At 37.7% G+C, this 24,589-nt stretch overlaps 1 protein-coding gene across 1 annotated transcript in view; it reads right to left on the bottom strand.

Moving 5' to 3' along the window:
- The window catches only part of DOCK4 (dedicator of cytokinesis 4), a 224,539-nt gene that overhangs the window by 138,124 nt on the left and 61,826 nt on the right, over nucleotides 1-24,589 (bottom strand). The window contains 3 exon segments of the mRNA XM_059817216.1: nucleotides 17,722-17,873; nucleotides 19,534-19,618; nucleotides 20,982-21,130. Coding sequence (XP_059673199.1) covers nucleotides 17,722-17,873; nucleotides 19,534-19,618; nucleotides 20,982-21,130 — 386 coding nt within the window.

Genomic DNA, 24,589 nt, shown 5'->3' with positions numbered 1-24,589 from the left:
TAGCAATGAGCAACGCTGGAAAGAAAAGGAACAATGAGTACTGTAAAAATAACATTCCAGCCAATTTCAGATAAAGATCAAAGCATTAATACTAACAAAAATAAATCAAACAAAATGATATTATGACATTATATTGAAACTTATCTTCATGTCTCCTAGCCATGCTGACAACATGGGGGAAGGTGAAGGAAAATATTTTCAAGTATTTTTGGAGCCCAGTTTTTATGAACACACCCTACATTATTTTAGATATTTGCACCTGTATTTTAACTGAAAGGTGGCATTACACATTTCTTGAAAAGAGTAACAATTTACTTAGGAAACAGTAAATTTAAATTCTTTTTCATGAGGTACCACAGGAGCCAAAAGATGACAATACAGTTTTAAAAGACAGATAGCATGCTGAAGTCTGTCAGAGGTATTTACAACTAAAGAAACAACATACACCAGAAGCTGGAGCTCTCAGTAATAGTGAGCTTAGTCTGTCACCACAGATAAACATTTTGCAGCACAGCATTATCAGTGCAGAGACCTACAGATCCTTTAAGCTGAATTACAGTCTTGATTATTATCCTAGTCAATGACTGAGGTAACAGCATGGATACAAGCAGATTTGCTGTATCTTTCCCCAAAGATGGAAATTAAACTTGAAGAGAGCAGGAGGAATTGGTAAAAGCGAAGGGAAACAAAAGCATTTAAGAAAATCCTCTCCCTCTAACAACGCCTGAGCTCCTATGTATTCATCACCATTTGGGGGTTCACAAATGGCAAGTCTGTATTCTTTTATGCCGACCCTGAGATGCCTTTTGCGGGTAGCCAGTGCGACTGCAACGTCTTCTCGATAAGATGATCTGTAAACCTGCCAGAATACCACCAGTGTTGAATATATCTCATCATTACCTATATCTGTCACAAATATGCCATGGCTGGTGCACATGCCCCTATTCTAACACTGCATTCATTTCTGCATGTAACTAATTATTTAAGCTCCATCAGCTACAAGACAGGTCACCCCTTGCAGTGCTTTCATTATTGCAATTAAAAACTATTATTTCTCCTGTTACTTTTCAGTTTTTACAATACAAACAATAAGAGGGTCATTTGTTAATGCATATGAGAGACCTAATGGATAGCACAGGTTCCTCTTGCTTGGCTTGGTTTGTCTGCTTTAAAAAAGCATTTATCTACACAAGATCAGATCAAAGATCTATATAAGCTAGCACCCTTACTCCAACCACAGCAAGTAGAAGATATTTGACAAAGAATCTTTAAACAGTAGATAGGTAGGTACATTTGTTTCATTGAATATGGGTATTCATGAGAGGAACTGAGATACATCATGAAATACAACTAATTTCTAACACACCCTCACACCTGGGAAGAACAGATTTGTACTTGTTGATTTGAGGGCATATGAAAGATATGATTAAAAAAGGCTCTGTCTCCCCATAAAATACAAAACCAAACCCTTTCAAAAGCATTTTCTTGCTAAGCTAAACTTGTGCCTTTTTTTAGAAACTCATTCCTACCATATCTACCTCATTTTACTTATCCACAAATGCAGTTATTCAGCTGCAAATTCACATGCAGCAGCTCCCATACAACTGCTGAATAGGACAGTCTGGGCAGTCAGGCCAATGCAAGTGGGCTTGCTGAAATGTCAACGCCACAAAAAATACTTGGAACACTACCCTGAAGTAAAATGTTATTCTCTTGCAATTAAAGAACGGTAAGTATTTAAAGAGCATTTTATCAAAAAATGTCTCATTAATGACAGCAAATTACACAGCATTGCACAAAGTCAGATTAAATGAATCATTTGTAAAAAGAAGTATTATTAAAACATCTAGAACCTCTTAAAGCCAGGACAAAACCTTTTGATCACCTGGCAATGATGCGTAATATAAATCTGTAGAAAAGACATTTATTACAGAAACTACCACAAGGCCAAAACATTTTGAGGACGCAGCTGTGCCAAACATTCCTTTCACACACATTCCTCCTGCTTCATAAATCATATCTGCTTATACTATTGCTGTTGATAAGTATGTAAAACTGAGCTACCAAAAGAATTACTTACTTGTGAGGGATAAGTAAAATACATTTTTGCTATCAATATCTGAAAGCTAAAAAAGATAATTAAATATTAATAGGTACAAGGGAGAAAGAGAACAGACCTATAGAAATCTTTGTAAGACACCAACCCACTGATTTTGAAATTTCCCATTGGCCATGGCATGTTCCTGTGAAGAGTTTCTAAATCCAGAACAGAGTCTTCAGGTCAAAACCAGACTCAGGGAAAGAAAAAAAAAATCCTCTTCACACAATAAGGTAAGTAGCCTGAATACTCATGGGGTACCTATGAGGCTCAAGTTCCAATGTCTGATTAGTGTATGTTCAATACTTCATGGATCAGGCTATTAGTTACAGTGAGTGTGTCTTTTAGCCTATTTAGGAACTGTTTTGCTTTGTAAAACAACAAATGAAAATGTAATTAATAGGACATACTGACTGGGCCAGCACTTCAGTGTTCTTACCTCTGATGTGGAGGAACTCCACAGCAGACAGTTCAAGTCAGTATTCTCAAGCAAAAAATATTATTCACTTGAGGCACATCTTCACATTTCCAGTCTGACTGGGACCAAGAAACAACTTTATTGCTAATCTCCTCTGACAACTCCTACTCCAGAATTTCTCCTCGTCTAGGATCCAAGCAGGAGAAGCCCTATGACTTTTACTACTTCACTGCTCCTGCCAAGAAACGGCTGAGTGACTATGTATGTCCTGACCATATTCCTGCACGTAGAAATCTTTCTGCTCACAACGAATACTGGAAAAAATGAGGCCCATTTTCTGAAGGGAAGCTTTTGAAGTTTCTGGAACTTCAGGCTTCTCTTTTAAGCTGCTTTTTATAAACCTGTATTTACTTCAATTACAATCACATCAAATATATTCTTGTCCACAAGGGTAAATTAACAGGTATGTTGTCTTAAACAAAGCCAATAATGAAATAATTAAGCCTGCTTATATATTGAGTGTGTATATGTATATATATAAATATAAAGGATGACAAAATTTTTTTAACAATTAGCAACCACATTCACAAATGTACATACCAGGTTACGAATCTAAAGAGGTATTTTTATTCCAAATGCATAAAGGATTGTTAATAGAGCAGTGGCTGCTCTCTTGACAAAGCAACCTTTACGTTTCCTTCGAGGTGTTTCAACCCTCCTGCTAAAATCAGGGCTACCTCATGAATGAGTAGGAAGTAAACAAAAGCAGGCTGGTTTTGTTTTATCTTGTTTCTGAAGAGGGACAAAACAGAGTAATAAGTGACTAAACTAGAATGAAGGACTCTTAAGAGTCTGCTAGCCAGAAAAGCCAAGATGCTTCATCTGTCCAGCATCTATGAGGTATAGATATATATGCATTGATTTTGTGTAATTTGCTGTAGCACAGTTTTAATACTGTGGAAGAGGAGACATTTTTGTGCACACCGCACAAGAAATTGAAAATAACACTGAGCTACCATATGCTGTGATCCAGTAAAAGTGCAGATTATGCTTTTGTGGAAATACTATAAAGGAAAAGTAGCCCTGAGCTAGTTCATTGCTTCTGGTTCCCATGGGTTGCTCCCTCTCACCAGAAACCCTGCTAGCCCCTTTAGCTCGAATCCCTGCCCTGCCTAGCAGACACTTTGCATGGAGAAAGACAGGATTCCAAGACTACTTCAAGACAAAAAACATCCATGGATAATGTGGAGGTATCTGAGTAATAATTTCCAAGGAACATTATTAATGAAGTCAAGGTTATACACATTAAAAAAAAAAAAGTACTTTAAGGGGAAAAGGCAGAGTAGCCTATCACCTAATGATAGATTAGAAATTATAAGGAGCACCTAGATTGTATGTAGCATTTGGTATAGCATTGTACTGAGCACGCTTTCATGTACACACATTTTTTCTTTACAGAAATTCTGTGTTGCTGAAAAACTACAAAGTCCAGTCTGAACTCTACCTCTTTAGTCAGTGTTCACTCCTCCTAGAAATTCTGTGCATTTGGGATAAGGTAACCTAGTCTGAGATACATTTAAAGCATATCCTTAAACAACTGGGAAAAAAACCCCACACTTTTTTTTCCCAGAATGATATTAATTCTCATAGCTAATGGTAGAAACAAACCCCTCTCTTTATTAATAAAACCTCTGAATTTCCCTGACATTCAGAAACACAAGACTTAAATATCAAACAATTAGCTATGGTACATACAGGAGCAGAAAATCTGAATAAATGCACACTAATGTGCGTGCATGTATGCACATATATAAAAATTCTTTCTCCCTCTCTCTCTCCAGCTTTTTGTATTTGAAATACATTGCACCATCTAAAATTATTTCCAAATCTGGTTCTAAAGTGCCTTCCCAACCCTTTCCCAAACCTAATTTGTTCTCTTCTCTGATGTTAGAACAAAATAAAGAATCAAGTGTCTGGAAAGAACATGGAAAGGAACAATAGACACACACATTGTATGCAACAAAAAAAGTCCAAAATAACATTTCTAGCATGAAGCACTTGCATGATAAGCATGCTATGAAAAGAACCATGGAGAAGTTGAAATTAATTTGCAGGTGGGTCAAGAAGTTTCAGTTCAGAACAACTTGATAAACTTCTACGATGAAATGACTGACCTGGTAGATGAAGGGAGAGCAGCGGATAGTGTCTACCTGAACTTCAGTAAGGCCTTTGACACTGTCGCCCGTAAGTTCCTCCAAGAAAAGCTGTTGATGTATGGGCTGGACGAGTAGACAGCAAGGTGGCATGAAAACTGGCTGAATGGCTAGGCCCAGAGAGTGGTGGTCAGTGGCACAAAGTCTAGTTGGAGGCCAGTAACTAGTGGTGTACCCCAGGGGTCGATACTACGTACAATCCTGTTCAACATGGGCAGAGGGTACTCTCAGCAAGTTTGCTGATGACACAGAGCTGGGAGGAATGCCTGGCACACCAGAGGGTCACGCTGCCATCCAGAGGGACTTCAGCAGGCTGGACAAATGGGCTGACAGGAACCTCCTGAGGTTCAACCAGGGGAAGTGCAAAGTCCTACACCTGGGGAGGAACAATCCCATGCACCAGTACACCTGGGGGGACCACCTCACTGGAAAGCAGCTTGGCAGAAAAGGACCTGGGGGTCCTGGTGGACACCAAGTTGAACATGAGCCAGCAACGTGCCCTTGTGGCAAAGGAGGCCAATGATATCCTGGGCCGCATCAGACAAATTATTGCCAGCAGGTTGAAGGTGGTGAACATTCCCCCTCTACTCAGTGCTGGTTACGCCACACCTGGAGTACCGTGTCCCATTCTGGGCTCCTCAGTACAAGAGACATGAACACACCAGAGAGAGTTCAAGAAGGGCCGTGAAGATGATTAAGGGACTGGAGGGAAAGGCTGAGAATGCTGGGACTGTTTAGCCTAGAGAAGAGAAGGCTCAGAGGGGATCTTAGTAATATATATATATATATATTAAATACCTGAAGGGAAGGTGCAAAGAGGACAGAGCCAGGCTCTTTTCAGTGGTGCCCAGTGACAGGACAAGAGGCAATGGACACAAACTGAAGCTCAGGAGGTTCCCTCTGAGCATAAGGAAACAATTTCTTTACTGTGAGGGTGTCTGAGCACTGGCACAGGTTGACCAGGGAGGTTGTAGAGTCTCCATCCTTGGAGACATTTAAAAGCCATCTGGACATGGTCCTAGGCAGCCAGCTCTAAGGGGGTTAGATCAGATGACTACTGGAGTTCCCTTCCAACCTCAACCATTCCATAATTTTGTGATTACGTGTAAGTACCACATAAAAGCGCACAGATAGACAGCTGGGTCATTTGGGTCTTTACAGAAATACAGTTCTTCACACATTCTTCTCCATCTTCCACCTCTGCAGATTAATAACTGCCATGCTACAACGCTTTACAACACTTGTCTTTACTTGCCCTGAAGTTCCAAATGACTATAATTAACAAACTGTTCCTCACAACAACATGCAATATATTCTCCGTTAGCCCGAGGGCCATCCATACAGCATTGTTCTCTTGTACTTTTTAACAACTTCTGTAGCCTTGCACTGAGTATGCACCCTACAGCTTCACAAATATATTTATTCTCCATCTCCTTTGTGGTCTAGTGGTCAACATCGTTTAGAACCAACAAAGAATTTAACTATTCTAGTCTCCTGCATTTAGAGCACTGATGTCTGGAGCACTGATCCTAAGTAAACTAGATATTGAAACTCAAGTGTAACCCACTTACATGCTTAAAGTAACATTGAATCTTTGAGCTCTTGCTCAAGAGAAGCCACAGGGATATCTTCGAAGAAAGACATCTTAGGTTCTCAGTAGTGAGCCTTCTGGGTAATGAAAATGTATTATCAGCTTGATTCAAGAGGTATCCAAGCCCTTCCTTGCTGTTGTTCTGACTGTTAACAATTAACAATAGTCAGTTGTGTAAACTTTAGTTAGAGGGATGATTGAAAGTCGGATTCTTTGAGCTGTGCTAGAACAGAGCAGATGTCAGGTTTGAAGATGTTGAGACAGGTTGTAAAAAAATGCTTTTAAACATTCTTTTACTATACCAAAATCCTTTAAGATTTTCACAGAATAAGGGGGAGGGGATTATTTGTTTATTAAAGAGAGAAAGACTGACATTATGGCTTTTTTCTGGGGAAAAAAAAATCAAAAACTAAATTAGAACACAAAGCAATAAATATTTTGACCAACAAAATGCAGATTTCAGCTTTTGGCAAGTGATTTAACTGATTTAAAGTAATAGCAAAACTGAAAGAAAAAAGGCATAAAAAGATTGATGATGTATATGAATGTCACCAAAAAGGTGAGGTTAGTACAGCAAAGGAAGGGTAAGCTTATTCTTTGATACAGTCTGGAGTTTACATAATCATTAAGCATATAATCAAAAGCTCACAAAATAGAAAATGCAGTTTGCTTTCATTGGCCTTGGATAAACAGCCTATTCCTCTTTGTGCTGCTTAAGAATCTGTGCTCATTTGAGGGCAATATGATAGTTACAAACAAGGTTGTCCAAGGTGATAGGAAAAGGAGGATTAGCATGCCAACTTATCTCTGCTCCTCACACAGATGGGGCCACAGGCATCAATCATTTGTGATAAGACATTTATATCATATTGACACAGACACAAAGTATATATCAATGAAAGAAAATCTTACCGCACTCCATCTTTCTGAAGTGCTGCCTTGAAATTGTCCTATTAATAGCATTGCTATTTGGAAAAAAATATAATATTAAGAAAATGGTTTAGAAAAGACACTGCTACACAATCACTGTGCGTCACATTGCAGATTTAAGAAAAATATATTCTACAGCAGTATGTTGGCATAACAGAGAAGCGCAAACTCTACATAAATCTAAGGTCAGCAAAGCAACTGGGACTTCGGGCATCAATGCCAAGAGCAGGGTCTGCAGTCTGAATTGAACAAATATGGGCAGCAGGCTTAATACCCTCCATTCCCTTTTTCACAATACACTGCCCAGTGTTTTTGGTGTTTTCAAAATTCTCTTTAAAAAAACAGGCAAGATCTCTGGATAGCATTGTGCTACAAATATAAACACCATCTTACAGTATCTACACTGGAAAGGTAGGTATTTCAGAGGACATTGGGATATTTGATTTTTTGAACACAGTCATTTGGTAAATATTTTCTTTGGGGTTTTGGTTTTTTGGTTTGGTTTTTTGTAACAGCAGAATATTATTGTGGCAAGAAATAAAGTTAACAGAGTCTCAGTGAATAATGCACATTGTCTGGAAAACAGCCAAGCTGTTACTTTGTCCCTTGCAACTTGTTAAACTGATTCTATTAAAAGCTGATAAGTGAGATCTTTCCAGGACCTGATTTAAAAAAAGGTCAATATATTTTTGATTAAAGGATTGGTGTTCTTAGAGCTCCAGTGTAAGTGGGCCCTCCGGCTACACTGAGGTCATCACTGCTGCAACAAACTGCTGTATTGGGTAAATGGTATGAGTACATGTGGGGGAAAAACATGTGCTATCATCAGATATCTTTTATTGCTCCCAAAATCTGCCACTACAAAACTGACAACTGTGTAATGTGTTGAAGTACATACTGTTGGCTTTGTAAGTGTGATCTAACTGCAGGAAAAGAGGTTCATTTCATTAACTTTTGTGTTGGTAAGAGCAGATAACCCCAAAGCAAACAATCATCACTACACTCTTCAGTATTCTAAGTGCTGGGAATCTAAGCATCTTCATATTCCAACTTTACAGAACAGAAGCTACTGATAATTTCTTACGAATAGAAAAACCTCAAAAACTTCACAAATACCGAATGATCACACATTACAACAGATTTATAAAGCAGATAAAGAGCATCCAAACACAGGATCGTTGCACTCTGCTTGAAATGTTGAAAACACACATTTCCAGTCTTCCTTTGGAGCTCTAACAGTGTCCTATCTTTTACCTAAAGTTTCAACTTAGTTATTTTCTCATAAGTGCATCTCACATTAAATCGACTGCATTCAGGTTTCTATAATCCCTTTTAACTCTGAAATTGTTTTTGTAAGGGCTAAAAAAAAAATCAGTTAACTCCCAAAGTAAAAAATTACATGAGTACAGCTGAGTTACTCCATGTTTTACAGGATTTTCCCCCTATTCAAACTATGATCCTGTAATAACCATCTTGTATACGCTATTTTACAACCTACATGATTGTGCTAGTTTGAATCAGGTATTCGCTTTTGAGGAAAATCTTCTGATCATCTCCACGTTTTGATTCACAACCCAGAACAGTCTAAGCTAGTGAACTGGATGTCTTCTGCATAAAACTAAACTGGAGCATATGCTCTTGCCACTCAGTCCACACAACCACAGTTAGTCCAAAGTAAAATCCTTAAAACATTTACACATGTTAGCATTTGGCTTAGCACAAACTGCTGCTCTACAAATCCACTTCTACTGACTGGCTCTACTTGCTGAAGTAGACAGCAGTCTTAGACTTTCAAACTGTTCATCTAGTTATAACAAAATTAGATGACGTACAAACAAACCATCAAAGCCCAGTACTAAATGGGTGAGTTCTGATTTTGTTTTTCTCAAGTATTTGTGGAGCATGCCAGATTCAAGGAACAGATTTTATAAAAGCATTTCTTAACAACACTAAGTACCGTCTGGACTCTCAATAGATCTAGATAGAGTATGTTTGAGATAATACACTTTAGAAACAGACTAAGATGTTGTACAACTCTAAGTAGCCAAGAAAAGCTCAGCAGTGGCCAGGAAAACAGGACTGAACTGATAGACAAAAAAGTCTCGAGAGAAGATGCAATCATGGACCTCTTTCATTTTCCAAATACAGTAACAACACTACTCTATAACTGTGTATGCTAAAAATTTTGCCAGTATATTAGGATTCTAATAGTATAATTAGTTCTGCAAATAAAGTGTCATCAAGATAGCCTTTTACTTTCTTAAAGAACAAAAAACTGAAGAATACACAAACAGGGCTTTTGACCTTAACAGAAATAAAAGAGGAATAGGAATGTATGTAAGGTTAGAAGACGTAATAGCGCACAAAACAAAGAATTTTACTGGGACAAGCTGTATGGCTGTACCATGTTAAAGCAGTGCCGTTCACACACTTGCTCTATCCCACTCAGGGACTGTTACTGTTCTAAGAAAGAAAACTGTAAAGCAGAAAGAAGGGAAGGCAAATGGAACAAGATACAAGACCACACCATGGAAAACTCTAGGAATCATCAGGGGCTGACTTCAGCTATTTATTGTTAATTTAAGTGATAGCAAAAATTATTCCTAGCAGCTAGAAAATATGTATATATACACATATGCATACACAGTCAAGTGAAATTAGTATGCACCAATTAAGTAGAAAATGAATGACTTGCAACTGTAGTCTTAATGCATCAAGTGCATAAGCATGTCATCACTGAGATTTAAATACTTGACTATCAAGAGCAAACATCTACAGTTTTTTTGCTTCCACAGAGGAAGTAGAATATTCATGTCCAAAAAAAGCCTTTTAAAGTGTGAAGACACACATTAGACAATTATATCAATATAGAAACAGTCTGCAGATTAATATTTATTATTACTGTTTTGTTAACAACAATAATAAATTCATAAATAAACCTGTATTTTGTTATCACATTTACCTTAATACAACAGAACTAATGCTATTGTGGTCACCCACACAATTAGAAACGGTTATTTTTAATAGCAATTTCCAGCAACAAAAAAAGCCTGGAGAAAAGTACAGTCCCATACTGTCCCAAACAAATGGCAAGTGATCACAAAAGAGTATTTATCTCTAGCTTAAAGTTGACAGAAAAAATCCCTGTTGCCGAAAGTGGGCACTGATCACACCAAGTTAGGGGCAAATGATGCATCACAGCTGCTACCGATCTAGAGCAATCTTTAGTTAGGAAGTCTGAAGGTCAAAAAGAACCCCACACATCACACTGATTCTTTTGTCACAATCTGACATCAGATTTCTTCTCTGGGCAAGTCACTAATTCATTTCAACATCACAGTTTCTCACATCTCACCTAAAAAACATTCTCTAATTCTTGGTACATGTTGGGAAAATGATGAGCATTTATCCATGCTTTTAAGATGAGAAATTATTTAATTGAGAATAATCTAGTAATAAATTTACCTAATTTCCCTTTTATTCAAAGCACTAAAGGAATGCTAAGACACATTATCAAAACCACAATAATAGTTTAATGGTTTTATGGCTTTAATTTCCATCTCTTACTTAATTTTAAAAGGTGCTATCCTAGAAATGCACTGGTAGGTCACACAATGAGAGCACCAATTTATACTTTAAATTAGAAGAATATTTCTTAAACATGTACATTGCCTACCACACCATAGTGACAAAAGAGGCACACAGACCATGCTTTAACAAAGAATTTCAATATATACTGAAGAAACAGTAGTAAATTCGTACATACATGTATCACCTATTTTTGATCCATCTACTCTAAATCCTTTGCAAATATTTTAAGAGCAAATTTAGCATGCTTTTCCTTATGGATTCCACTCCGAGGGGCTAATGTCAAGAAGTCAGATAACTAATACTGAGTATCTATATCCTTCATGAATTCAGCATCAACTCTTTCTGAACTTGAAGGCTCAAACGTTATGGAGATCTAAAGTAGTGAAACAGAAAACAAAAAAGAAATAGGATGGATTCAGCTCAAAATTACTTCAGGGTATGCTGAGCAACTCTGTAATCAATACAGTCTATGGATTTTAAAGACCTATCCAACATGCCCTAAAGAAGACGCAGACATTTCATCAGCTGAATTGCTTTCTAGGTTTCACTGACTATAACCAGGTCTCTGTAGACTGTAACAGGAGCCTAGAGATGCGATTCACACAAAGATCTTAAGTTTACAGAATCACAGAATCACAGAATCACTACGGTTCGAAAAGACCTGTAAGATCATCAAGTCCCACCTGGGGAAAAAAAAAAAAAAAAAAAAAAAAACACCACAAAAAAACAACAAAAAACCAAAAAAAAAAAAACCACAAACAACCCATGCAAGCCAACCACCACACAACAACAACAAACCACAACACACCAAAAACCAACCCACCCAACACCACACAGCACCATGTCCATCAAGCTACATCCCACAATGCCACATCCACACGCTCCTTGAATACCTCCAGGGAGGGTGACTCTACCACCTCCCTGGGCAGCCTATTCCAATGTTTCACTACTCTCTCGGTAAAGAACTTTTTCCTAATATCTAGCCTGAACCTCCCCTGGCGCAACTTGAGGCCATTTCCTCTAGTCCTGTCACTAGTCACTTGGGAGAAGAGACCAACACCCACCTCTCTGCAACCCCCCTTCAGGTAGTTGTAGAGAGCGATAAGGTCTCCCCTCAGCCGCCTCTTCTCCAGGCTAAACAACCCCAGCTCCCTCAGCCGCTCCTCATAAGACTTGTGTTCCAGACCCCTCACCAGCTTTGTCGCCCTTCTCTGGACACGCTCCAGCACCTCAATGTCTTTCTTGTAGTGAGGGGCCCAAAACTGAACACAGGATTCGAGGTGCGGCCTCACCAGCGCCGAGTACAGAGAGGCATGATCACCTCCCTGCTCCTGCTGGCCACACCATTTCTGATACAAGCCAGGATGCCGTTGGCCTTCTTGGCCACCTGGGCACACTGCTGGCTCATATTCAGCCGGGTGTCGATCAACACCCCCAGGTCCTTTTCTGCGGGGGAGCTTTCCAGCCACTCGTCCCCAAGCCTGTAGCGTTGCCTGGGGTTGTTGTGGCCAAAGTGTAGAACCCGGCACTTGGCCTTATTGAACTTCATCCGGTTGGCCTCAGCCCATCGATCCAGCCTGTCCAGATCCCTCTGCAGAGCCTTCCGACCCTCAAGCAGATCAACACTCCCTCCCAACTTGGTGTCATCTGCAAACTTGCTGAGGGTGCACTCTATCCCCTCATCCAGATCATCAATGAAGACATTAAACAAGACCGGTCCCAAAACTGAGCCCTGGGGGACTCCGCTTGTGACCGGCCGCCAGCTGGATTTCACCCCATTCACTACAACTCTCTGGGCTCGGCCATCCAGCCAGTTTTTTACCCAGCGAAGAGTGTACCTGTCTAAACCACGGGCCGCCAGCTTCTCTAGGAGAATACTGTGGGGAACAGTGTCAAAGGCTTTGCTGAAGTCCAGGTAGACAACATCAACAGCCTTCCCCTCATCCACTAGGCGGGTCACCTGGTCATAGAAGGAGATCAGGTTGGTCAAGCAGGACCTGCCTTTCATGAACCCGTGCTGGCTTGGCCTGATCCCTTGGTTATCCTGCACGTGTCCCGTGAGCGCCCTCAAGATGAGCCTCTCCATAACCTTCCCCGGCACCGAGGTCAGGCTGACAGGCCTGTAGTTCCCCGGATCCTCCTTCCGACCCTTCTTGTAGATGGGCATCACGTTGGCAAGCCTCCAGTCATCCGGGACCTCCCCCGTTGACCAGGACTGTTGATAAATGATGGAGAGCGGCTTGGCAAGCTCCTCCGCCAGCTCCCTCAGCACCCTTGGGTGGATGCCATCAGGCCCCATAAACTTATGAGTGTCCAGGTGGCATAGCAGGTCGTTAACTGCTTCCTCCTGGATCATGGGGAGCCTATTTTGCTCTCCATCCCTGTCATCCAGCTCAGGGGGACGGATACCCTGAGGATACCTGGTGTGGCTGTTAAAGACTGAGGCGAAGAAGGCATTAAGTATCTCAGCCTTTTCCTCATCCTTCGTGACAATGTTTAGATGTCTTTGGAGCTGGATTCCAATCCTAAAGTCCATTTGTTCATCCTGAAACCTTCTAAAATTAAACAAAAAGGAAATGCAAAGCATTGGCATATGTCTTAATATTGGCATCTTACTCATGACTACAGAAAGATACCTCCATCTACTCAGATTCCAGAGCCTGATGGCATCGTCCCCCTGCTCCCTAAAGATATACTTGCATGTTCTTTCATGACCGATTCTTTTCTAATGATGTACAAGTAATTAGAGAAGGAAAAGGTGGTGAAGAGGAGCAAATGCTAAATTTAAATATAAAGCACACAGTGACCAGTTTGGATTATTTTTTTTTTTTTTTAAATAAAGAGGACTAAGAGTGTAGCGTAGGTGAAGAGATATATATTAATGGGTTGGGTTTTTCTTTAAGAAAACAAAGACCCATGCTCAGTTTCTCACTCTGCCTTTAACTATTCAACTTATATTTCCTATCTTCCAGGGAGTCTAGACTGTCTCTTAAGCTACAGCAATCATCGTTTAGATATTGTGTGAAGTGTAAAGGGAATTGCAATTACTACTATTATCCTTTTCCTCCTCTGGTTGGCTTTACAAAGACGAACAGTGGCTAATATTGCATCATGTTAGAATCCAGCCCTGCCAAGAATACTTACTGAACTTAGTTCCTGTGGCAAAACACATGGGTCATGAGAATTAGGGAAAAGTTGTGTGCTGACATTCAGGATCATAGTTTTCAATTTGATATCTAAACTTCTTTCTAGTTTGTACACCTATACTCTTTTAATCTGTTCTTAGCATGTAATGATGTTATATTTTCTTATTAGACACTCAATTCCAGTCCCACTAAGTCAAATGCATAAACTGTTAACACACTGCTTTCTGCTTATAACTTGGTTTGTCTCAGTTGCTATGGCATGCTTTTTTCAGAGAGAATCTGTAACTATAGCAACAACAAAAAGTTTCATTACCTTTCATTGTTCAATGACTATATTCTAAGTCTGATCAGTTCTTAATGTTGCCTGAAAAAACTACAACTTTACAATAGCTTAAGGACAACCTTATTCTTGTACTTTAATATAAAGATCAGCTATTAAACCATACCTTCCCTATGTTACCAAGTACGTTCTTTTTTCCTTGTTTTTCCAAAGCACAGACTTTTTTACACGGTAACATGCTATCCGCATTAATAACTCAGATATTTTCAAAATAAAGGAAGAGAAAAATCAAACCATTTCAAAGTATTTGACACAACAGTTCATCAGAAAAAAATCAATAATTGCAAATTTGCCAAGTCACTGTCACAAAATCAAATTGTTTTACTCATGTTAGTAAAAATTACATCCTCTTATCAGTAATGTGTAAATACTCAAAATTTAATGAAAACATTCTGTATAAACTCTGCAACAATATACAGATAGTTTTATACTAATATATTAAAAATAATCTCACTAAGAAAAATGCCACAAAATGTCATTTATATGCTGTGGTTCCTTGCAGGCCAGCAACACGAAGAAGCCAGGTGAGCTGTGAGCTCGAACATGTTATATTTCTTTCTGAATGTTGCTAACTGTTTTGGATCAGAGCATCCTACCCAGAAGCTGCTTGTTCTTGCACTAGGCTGGAGCTGGACTAGGAAAGGAGCTGCTATACACAAGCTTCCTAAAACCTTACTATTCCTTTTTGTAGACACTTGCCCCACCTCAGTATCTACAACTGCAATTCAGTTTAACCATGATACTTGAAGAAATGTTTCTGTTCAAACAGCTGAATGTATGAAACAAGTAACTTAAAAGAGAAAAAGGCTGTGAAAAAAAGATATTCAATCAATCAAAAAAAAAATCATCAGATAATGTTGCTTCTAGTCCTCTAACAATCTTTTAAAGCTGCTATTTCAATTGCATAAACTTGAGGTTACAAAAAATTAAATAGATATATGGAGGGATCTTACATTTGCAGGTCTACCTGATAAGCTAAGTTAGTCTTAAGAAAAAAAAACAGAACAGAAATGATATCATTAAATCTCAATTTTGCTATTTTTGTTCTCTCCAAATGAACTCTTTGTTTAAAAGGTTACAGAGTAGAAAAGTCTGTGTAGAGTCTGTGTATCCACAACTCCATTATTGGCAGCAGGCTTCAGCATCATTGCAGGGTGTGAACTGCAGTAGCTGGGGAGCACAGACCCTGTCTCCTCTCATATATCATTCTTCTGAGGGAGGTTATTAATTTCACGCATGCATCAGCCAGGGCCTGAAGACCTCTGAAATATCCCACCCATTTGTACTGAATAAAAATTATACATCATACCATACTGTTCCGCATTAAGATCAACTAGCTTTGGCTTAAATCTGTGATAACCTGGTTATGTTGCTTCCAGGTCTAGCCCAGAAAGACCATCTAAATCTCCAGTTTGGACACCTCTGCATTCCAGAGTTCATTCTGTGATACAGATATACCTTGCATTTAATTTGTTCTTGTGAAAACTCTCTCGGTTTCAGCTTTTTCAATGTGTTGAGAAGTTTGTTTGTTTCTTGGGAGGGTTTTTTGTTGTGGTTTTGTTGTTGGGGGGTTGTATGTTTATTTGCTATCTGAAAACAAACTACCTTCACAAAGTTCATCTTGCCATTCCCCTTATGCCCTAAAAGGCAGTTTGAATTCATGACAACACGCTTCTTCAAGGTTTGCCAGTAATGGGATGAGGAAGTTCACACATAATAAAGCAGCTGCAAACAGACACTGGAGTCAGGAATCAATAACTAAAGGTCAAATCACAGCAAGCATGTGACAAACAGCTCTAGAATTTGTGCTTTCATGTGGACATGAAATCCAATCCATTTGCTTTCATACCACCACTACTGCCATAACCTTGTTTTCAGCAATCCATAACACCCAAATTGGTTTCTGTCAAGGTCTGAAGCTCTTTCCTAAATCTATCACCTGCTGTGGCACTCACTGGAGTGAACACAAAAGATGTGCCCTGATGCACATGTAATTCTCAGAAACTACAGTAAACTGCATTTGGTGACTAACGTCCAAAGTGCAGGTCAGAATGAAGTGTCAGTATTTAGCAGCTGTATTAGCATTATAATAGTTGCTTATATATGCTTTCATTAACAATCAATTTACTTGGCATAATCTTCCCTCAAAGCACTGTTTAGTTTTCTTGCCCAACTACAAAGCACAGACATAATTTTGTCAAGTTCAGCCCAAATTCCACATGGTTCCCCAAATTCCTATTGCCATATGTAAGACGACAACTAGTACACAGTCATGGCTTTGCACACGTTTTGAGTAACACTTTTTGCCCTTTTAACAGGCTTAGAGCAGTAGCATATGTTTATTTTCGTGTTTTTGTGAGCTGTCTTATCTAAAGTGTTTTTCATTTTGACATCTAGTCTTTCATTTGTCTAGTGGCCAGTCTTAAAGCAGGTGATATTTTTTGCCTCCAGAACATGTTCTTTCGATCTTGAGGAGAGCAGAGAAGGATACAGTGGCCAGCAACCAGCAGCAAATTATGAATGGGAGCCTTTTGACGAGAAGGTGATCCGCCACCACCACTGCACAAGCATTTAGCGGTTCAGTCTTCCTGGCATATTTCTCAAACAGAACTTATAAGGCTCTTGCACTAACTCTGCTCTCCTACTGTGCTCATATTTATTAAGTGCATCGTGGTTCTGCTACTGTTCACTTCCATTGTCTCTCTCTTGGCCAGAAATGTACTGGGAGTAGAAATAACTACTGAATATTTAAAAATGAAAAGGTTATCAGGGCTCGCACAGAATTTAAGCTCTAGAGCAAAGAGAAAAAGAATGATTCCCGGATCAGCTCCCAGCTGAAAAAAAAGGCCAAACAAACCCTAAGTGTATGTGAGATTGGGTTTGTCTGTTTCACTGAAGAACAGGCACTTCCTCATTGAAGTACAGGCTCTTTTTACAAAAAGACTCTTAATTCACTGACTAAGGGCAGCCCTCCAGTCTCACCTACCTAGGAGAATTAACCTTATAAGTATTACAGAGCAAGCAACAGTTCTAAGTTTTGCATGTGCACTGATTAGGGGAAAGGAAAATAGAGAAACTGAAAAATGACCTTTAGATCACACAACTAATATTCACTCTGTATGCATACAGGTATATATGTTCCTACACAAACAAAACCAACTGAAAACTGAAATAGGTAAACTAGATGGAGAAATATACATTATTTAAACCTAAAATGATACTACAAACTATTAAATGTAGAAACTGAATTTCAAAAGGAAGCAAAAAAATCATCCTGAACCAAGACTATCTTCTGCTTGTTTCCAAATGAAATTTGTTACCTGGATCAAAACATACAGTGTATATTGACAAAATATATGTAAAATCAGTATTCCAGTGAAAAATCATGTGGTACCTGATGGGGCGATTTTCTTTACTATCAAAGAGTGAGAAGATTACTTCCAGTTCCTCTCCCAGATTGGAGCACATAAGACTCTTCATCTGAACAAAAAGATGGTGGCTGCTAGCTGGTACTGGTGTGTCTTTTTTTCGATGGCGGTGCTCCATCTAAAAATATCACAAACAGAGCAGCCAGTTTGAATTAATCATAAAAATCTCAAAACAAAAAGAGGTAAAAAAAGTAATACTGAACTACTTTCCTTAATCCCAGTTTTTAAATTTTTAATTCAGTATTAACTTGTAATATGTGGGGTGTTTTTAATCTGAGAAGGAGAACACAAGGAAGTGACTTTCCCAGTATTGCACAGTAACCTCTAGGAGTTTATCTTTTTTCTACTCCTAAAATTCTAAGCCACTTTAAAGCTTTGTGCTGTAACAATATAGTATTTCATAGCTGGTTTAAACAGTTAATGACCTGATATTCAAGTACCCAAACACACAAAAAATGCTTTTGCAGAAGACTAAATACCAGTATTTTAAAATGGGGGGGAAAAAAAAAAAAAAATCACACCCATATTTTATAATCTTTGGCAGACTGCTATATAGAAGCTACTAAATTCTCTTGATTTGACTTCACAGCTTGTACCTTCACCATTTTAATCACCCATTAAGGGTAGGACAATATTAAGTTTTACTATTTCTCTCTTACATTGTACCAAAAATAATTTTAAACAGCAATATTTCTAAGTTACTTAGCCTTCAAACTAAGGTTATCTTGGACTTTTTTTTTTCCCCCCTCTTTATTTTTGAAAGTGCACTCCGTGAGTTCCATCATTAGTTTTCTGGGTTATTTTTCCATTGGATGTTTCTTCTTACAATTAATGGCTCTTCACTGTATTTCATCTAGTGCTTCAACAGGATTCCACAAAATTACATATGACTTTGAAACTACCCAAAAGTATATTGATTCTAGCATGAAGAAATTACTATTAGGCTTGACATTATAAGTTATCAACATAAGCAGTTAAAAATTATCAAAAATATGTTATAATTTCAGCTCTACAGCAAATTGTTGCAATTACATTTCTGCTTTATTCTATATTTAAATACGAAAGTTAACATTAATAAAATTTAGTTTAAATAAAGGCGTAGTCTTAAGCAAGTAAGGCTCAGAAATGTGTAACTGTAACAGCTGCAGTACTTATACATGAGCCAAAGCCCAGATAAATGAAATGACAAGTTTTCTTAGACCTTACTGGAGATTAAATCAGAAGCATCAGTGCTAGTTTTAGTAAACCAAGATGGGCTTGCATACCCCAAAGGAGAGCTTTTCTATGCAGTTTAACTGCTATTTACATTAATGTATTAGAAAAGACCAGTAGTCCAGTATGATTAATTGTGACAATACTTGTAACGTGAGTATATTATTATATTTCCTCAAATCTTATCTAACAGGACTCATAAGGCCAGTTAAAGCTGTAATGAAAAAAGTCTCATAGCTTTTATTGATTAAATTCATGTTAGCCGTCACAATTTTAATGATATATCAGAAAACGAAACTTTTCACAAATAACATGTAAAATGAGTATGTGTGCATGAGCATGTGTGCACACACAAATTTGATATCAAATCAAAGCATCTCATACACATGTAGAGACGACATAACTCTCCAAAAGAAAACTTCTTTCCTCATAGTAAAACTCATTACATTATGAAATGCCAGTTTATTTGATCAAAAAAAGTACTTTTGGTTAAGTAGAAGAAAGCTGCCATCAAAACATCAGTATGTAATTTGATAGCAAAAGTACTGATTATTATATTCACATACCAGCCTGTAGAGCTCCGTAATGCTGATGTCTTCAGGATCCACCATAGCATATTCTTTTCTCGGAACTAAGTCAAGTCCCAGTTGTCTGTATGAGAAATGGAGTAACAGTAAGTAGTTTCTACATACAAAGGAGATAAATTAACTCATTGCTTCTATTTACATTTAGCAGAAACATTCCAACAAACAATGTACATGTTAATTTGTACTCTACAGTTGGTTTTGTTTTAATGTATTTTGGCTGTATTCACCGTTCACAGATGATTCCTCCCCTTTCTTCACTTTGTAACATTGATAGAATATGTTTTTCCACAATTTTTAAATCTGTTTCACATTGTGGACAATGTACAAGGGATATTGTCCTTCGTACTATTGTGGACGTTGCACAAAGTGAATCGCACTAGTATTGTCAATTTGAATGACAACCGTGGGAAGGAAGATAAAAAGAAAATCCATCAAATGTCAAAACATCAGCTTATTTTTAATTTGGACTGGATGGCATCAAAAGCTGCTTGGCTGTATGCCCTGAACAAAATAATAAAATGAACTTGAATCAACAGGAATAAAACTTATTTTCAGCACAGCAGCAAGCAATAAAGATTAAGAACACATATGGGGCAGTCATGCTGAATTTAGAAAAACTTGAAAGATTAGAAAGTTTTTTTAAAACGTTTTTAAAAAGTAGGAACTGATCACTTCAAAAACCATCACAATTCCATCCAGTTAGCACAAAATTCTAAGCAGTTAATCATAAACAGTTAATCACAATTCTTCCAGTATGTTAGGTATTTAGGCTTTCAGATAGCAGTAGTTCTAGAAAGCCCTGAAATTCAGTTAATTCTACTATTGAACATTGCTGCATTTAGTCAGAGTTTAACTGAATAAATATAGGCTAAGAAAAAGACTCTGGAAACAGCACCCAAATGCCAAAAGATATTTTAACCTTTTACTCGCTTTTTAAAAAAAAAACAGTAAGATAATACAATTTGTGTTAGCTCTTATTAGTTATTCAGATAAAAGAAAGATGCAGAGCATAATAGCAAGACGTATATTAGAAATGCCCAAGTAGGAACTGAATTGTGCGACACAAGTCAAAAAGGAAGCAATGTCAGCCAATATCAGCTAAGAAAATAGAGCTATGCGTCACATAGGAATCTGGTCAGGTGTGTTTTAAAAAGACGTAAAAGGATGCTGCAGCTATCCCAATGCAATTCCTTGTAGGCTGTACCACTGCTATGTACAATAAACTGAGAGAAAAAAGCAAAATAAAATAACAAGTCATTTTTCACTGTTAAAACATAGCGGACAGAAAAACAATGAAGGAGAAAGTCCATTTAAAAAAAAAGGTAACACACATCAGAAATTTGTTCCTTATTTCAACATTCTACAATGAGCCTAAAGCTGTGGCGTTATAATTAGATCACACTACTTTCATTTATATATTTACTCACTCATTGCCCCAATCCAGACGAGCAGTAATGTGTCGCTTGACATCCTTCATTCGATCATGGGTGAGATGGCCGACAAGGACCTGCCTTCGCAGGTCTAGGATTTCATTCATTATGTGCCACAGTCGGTGAAAGAGATCCCCCTCATTCCTCTGTGAGATAAAAATATAATTGCCTCTACATCACCTGTATATGCTGGCAATCCTAATAAATACAGCTATGGTGGGGAAATCAGGAAAACGCCTTCCTTATTCCCCTACTCAGTAATGATCTTTTTTCTCCCTATCATACCATAACTATTTTACCTGCATGCATAAGTGTGTGTGTGTGCATATAAAATAATTTAAGAGCTTACCACAGACCCTGTCCTTGCACCACACTGACTGAAAAATTTCACTCCAACTCCTTATGCCTCATGTTAACACAGTCTTATGCGATAGGTATGGCAAAAATTCAACAAAAAAATTGTTTCATGCCCTAGCACTGTTTTAGTCCAAAAGCATGTTCATTTGTGTTGCTGTCTCATCAAAACTGAATATGTGATCATGTAATTCAAGACTATTTGAACTCATACACATAAGGGGATCAAAAGGTAATAGCTCCTAGCATTCAAACTCTGAACCACAGAGTGTTATGTTCTTTTAACTTTTTCTTGCATGGATGTAACTGTACATACTGTCTAACCGTAAATAAATAGTATCACCTAGACAGAATCTTGTCCAGACAGTTGTTCTTAATCTAACTGTGAAGTAGGAGAAATTATGTGAAAATGATTGCATTTTAAATCACATCCTCCTACTCTAATTATATATCAGTTAAGAACTTCTGTTTGGGAGGAAACTGTTATGGGAAATTGTTTATGTCCTTTTAACTCTTCCTTCACCAATTCTAAGTGGTTTTACTTGATATAGTTTTTTCTGAGAAACTTCAGTTTGAGGAAATTATTGCAACCTCCATTTAAGTGATGCATCATACAAAATTGAAAACACATTCCTATTCAGATTTGTTTTGCTAATTCTTGCCAAAAAACCTTAAGCCCATTTCCCTTTTCCTTCTTCCTATGAACAAATGGCATGAAAACAAAGTTCTGCTGCATAATTGCTATGAAAAGCTAAAAATCACTTAGAAGCACCATTACTCTCCATCAATAACTTTAATATTCCAAAGGCTCTGACAAACTGCCATTTGATAAATCCACTCTTTTCATTTCACATTCATTCACTTCATAAGCTCACTAAAATGGGCATTAATTTATTGTTTGTCTTGACTTTCTGTCTGGAAAAAAGAAAGCCAATATATTTTGAACACTAATAAAAACAGCCATGAAGAAAAAAGTTGCCATAAAAGAAACAACTTCAGTAAGAACAGCAGGAATATATGAACTTTATAAGTAAAAGAAAACAAAAAAGGTCATACCAATAGCCCTTGAATTAGGAGCAAGAGACAAAAAAGACTTTATAGGAATTTTATAGAGAACTAGGCTGACAGTATGTTTTCACAGTTTTCCATCAGACACTAGTGTATAAAGATCTAATTTCTACAGTTAAAAAACCAAATCCAATAAACACTAATTCAAGTGCCATCTTTGTTTTCGGTATCCGATGATAAGTTCTACGGAAAAACATTCATGTGAATACAAGAGGCATGCTAATGTTTAACAATACCATGAAGCTCAAAATAACATTTTCAGGTATCCTTTCTTTTCCAAAGCTTTAGAATTTGTCTATGAGTTGCTTGTATCTCAAAGTACTGAGCGGATCTGCAAGCAACTGTGCTTGCTTTGTAGATTTAGGTCTCTACACCAAGGGATCATATTTTTGCTCCTTTTGTTGCAGGAAAAGCCAATGTAGTAATATACTTGCTAACATGGAAGCACACAAAGCAATCATACTTAGAAATGCTTCAGACATTCGAGAAAACTGCTTCCCATTATAATCTAGAGAAATTTCTAACAAGCATTGAAGAAACAGTTTCTTGTTTCTCAAGAAACAGTTCATACTGCTTAATTAGAATTTCACTGTCAAGTTTAAAGTGATACTGTATTTCCAACGGAAAGGAATACTTGATTTTGTAGGTTCCTGTATAAAAGCTTTCACTAAGCAAATTAGCAACTGCCCCAATTGCAGGTTTCAGAAAGGTCACCTGGTCACAGGCTCTCTGAACACAATCCATACAATCATCTCAAGAAGGTAGCAGACTGGCTACTTCTGTACCATCCTGACTTGTTGGAGGTCTATTGGCAACACTCATTGCTGTTCTTTATGTAGCAGAAGCAGCCCCTGTATCAGCAGAAGGTAGCTAATTTTCTCACAATTCAAGTCATAATTATCAACTCAGCAATGAGTTAAGATGAGGGATTGGAGAGTATGCAGGTGCAAGTGAACAGGTTTTGATTACATTTGACATGTGCACATGCTGTCACGTCTAAACCATGGTTTGGTTTTAATGTAGTAGATTAGAAGGTCAGATGTTAAAAATGGAAGACATTCATGATACAAATCACAGTTTAAAACTAAAATACTTTAGTTTAAAGACACAACTCTACAGACAAGAGAAAGTACAAAAAGTTCAGTTAACAGAGGAAATAGAAGTAGGCATGGAAAAAGGAAATTATAGCAATTGTTATGGCTTAGATTATGATGTGCAAAAAAATATGTAAAAAAGATGCAGAATGGTCAGCAAAGGCTAAATTTCAGTCAGAAAAGAGAGATATTGAACAGGTTTCTTTCTGTGCGTTGTAAGTACACTAAAACAAAAAAATTTCTACCTATGGTGGTAGCCAATTAAAAGAAGGAAATAGTAGGATTTCTTACAGTGGAAAAATAAGTCACTGGTCTGAAACCTCTCAAAAGAATGGGAGATTGCAGCGGTTTCATACGATATGTTGGAGTGAAAAACAGTCTAGGGAGCTTGTATCCAAGATCCTATTGATAGTGCACAATATTTAAAGTAGAATAATCCCACATCTGTATGATATATATAATGGAGTAAGAGCTGCTTAAATGACTGGTGACTCAACACAAGACTATGAATAGGAAATCATCAGGTGGCTGAGTTTGGAAGTTTTCTCTATGCAAACATAAGTTTGCCTACTCTAATTAAAAAAAACTCACAAACATTTTTATTGATATAACCTTTGTTTCAGTTGAATTTTAAGGGAGGTAATTACAGATTTGGAGAGGCCACATTTACAGGGTGAGCACAATAGAGTGATGGAATGATAAATGGAAATTCTAGAAATAGCACACATCACAGGTGTTCTTTGAGAAAGAAAAAATAGTTGCTTATTGCTACTTCGTGTTTGGTGCTCACACAACTGCTACTGGAATACTATGTCCAGTTCTTAGTCCAGAAATGCAACAGAAAATACAACATGGGTTCACAGAAAAGAAATGGTTAAGGCTAAAAAACATGATTTAAAGTGCAATTTGAGAAGATTAATCTGCTAAGATAGTTAAACAGAAAGCTAAGGCTGTAAGTATCAAAGTGGAAAAATTTCATAGAGGGGCATTCTGTAGGAAGTTGTAATAGAATTACTAAGTTTGGTATGAATGAAAAATGAAAATGTATACATAAGTACAAGAAGAAATGACAGAACAAGGAAAGGTAGA

Source organism: Gavia stellata, chromosome 4 (genome assembly GCF_030936135.1).
Source record: "Gavia stellata isolate bGavSte3 chromosome 4, bGavSte3.hap2, whole genome shotgun sequence".
Taxonomy (NCBI): Eukaryota; Metazoa; Chordata; class Aves; order Gaviiformes; family Gaviidae; genus Gavia; species Gavia stellata.
This window is presented reverse-complemented; position numbering and strand designations above follow the sequence as displayed.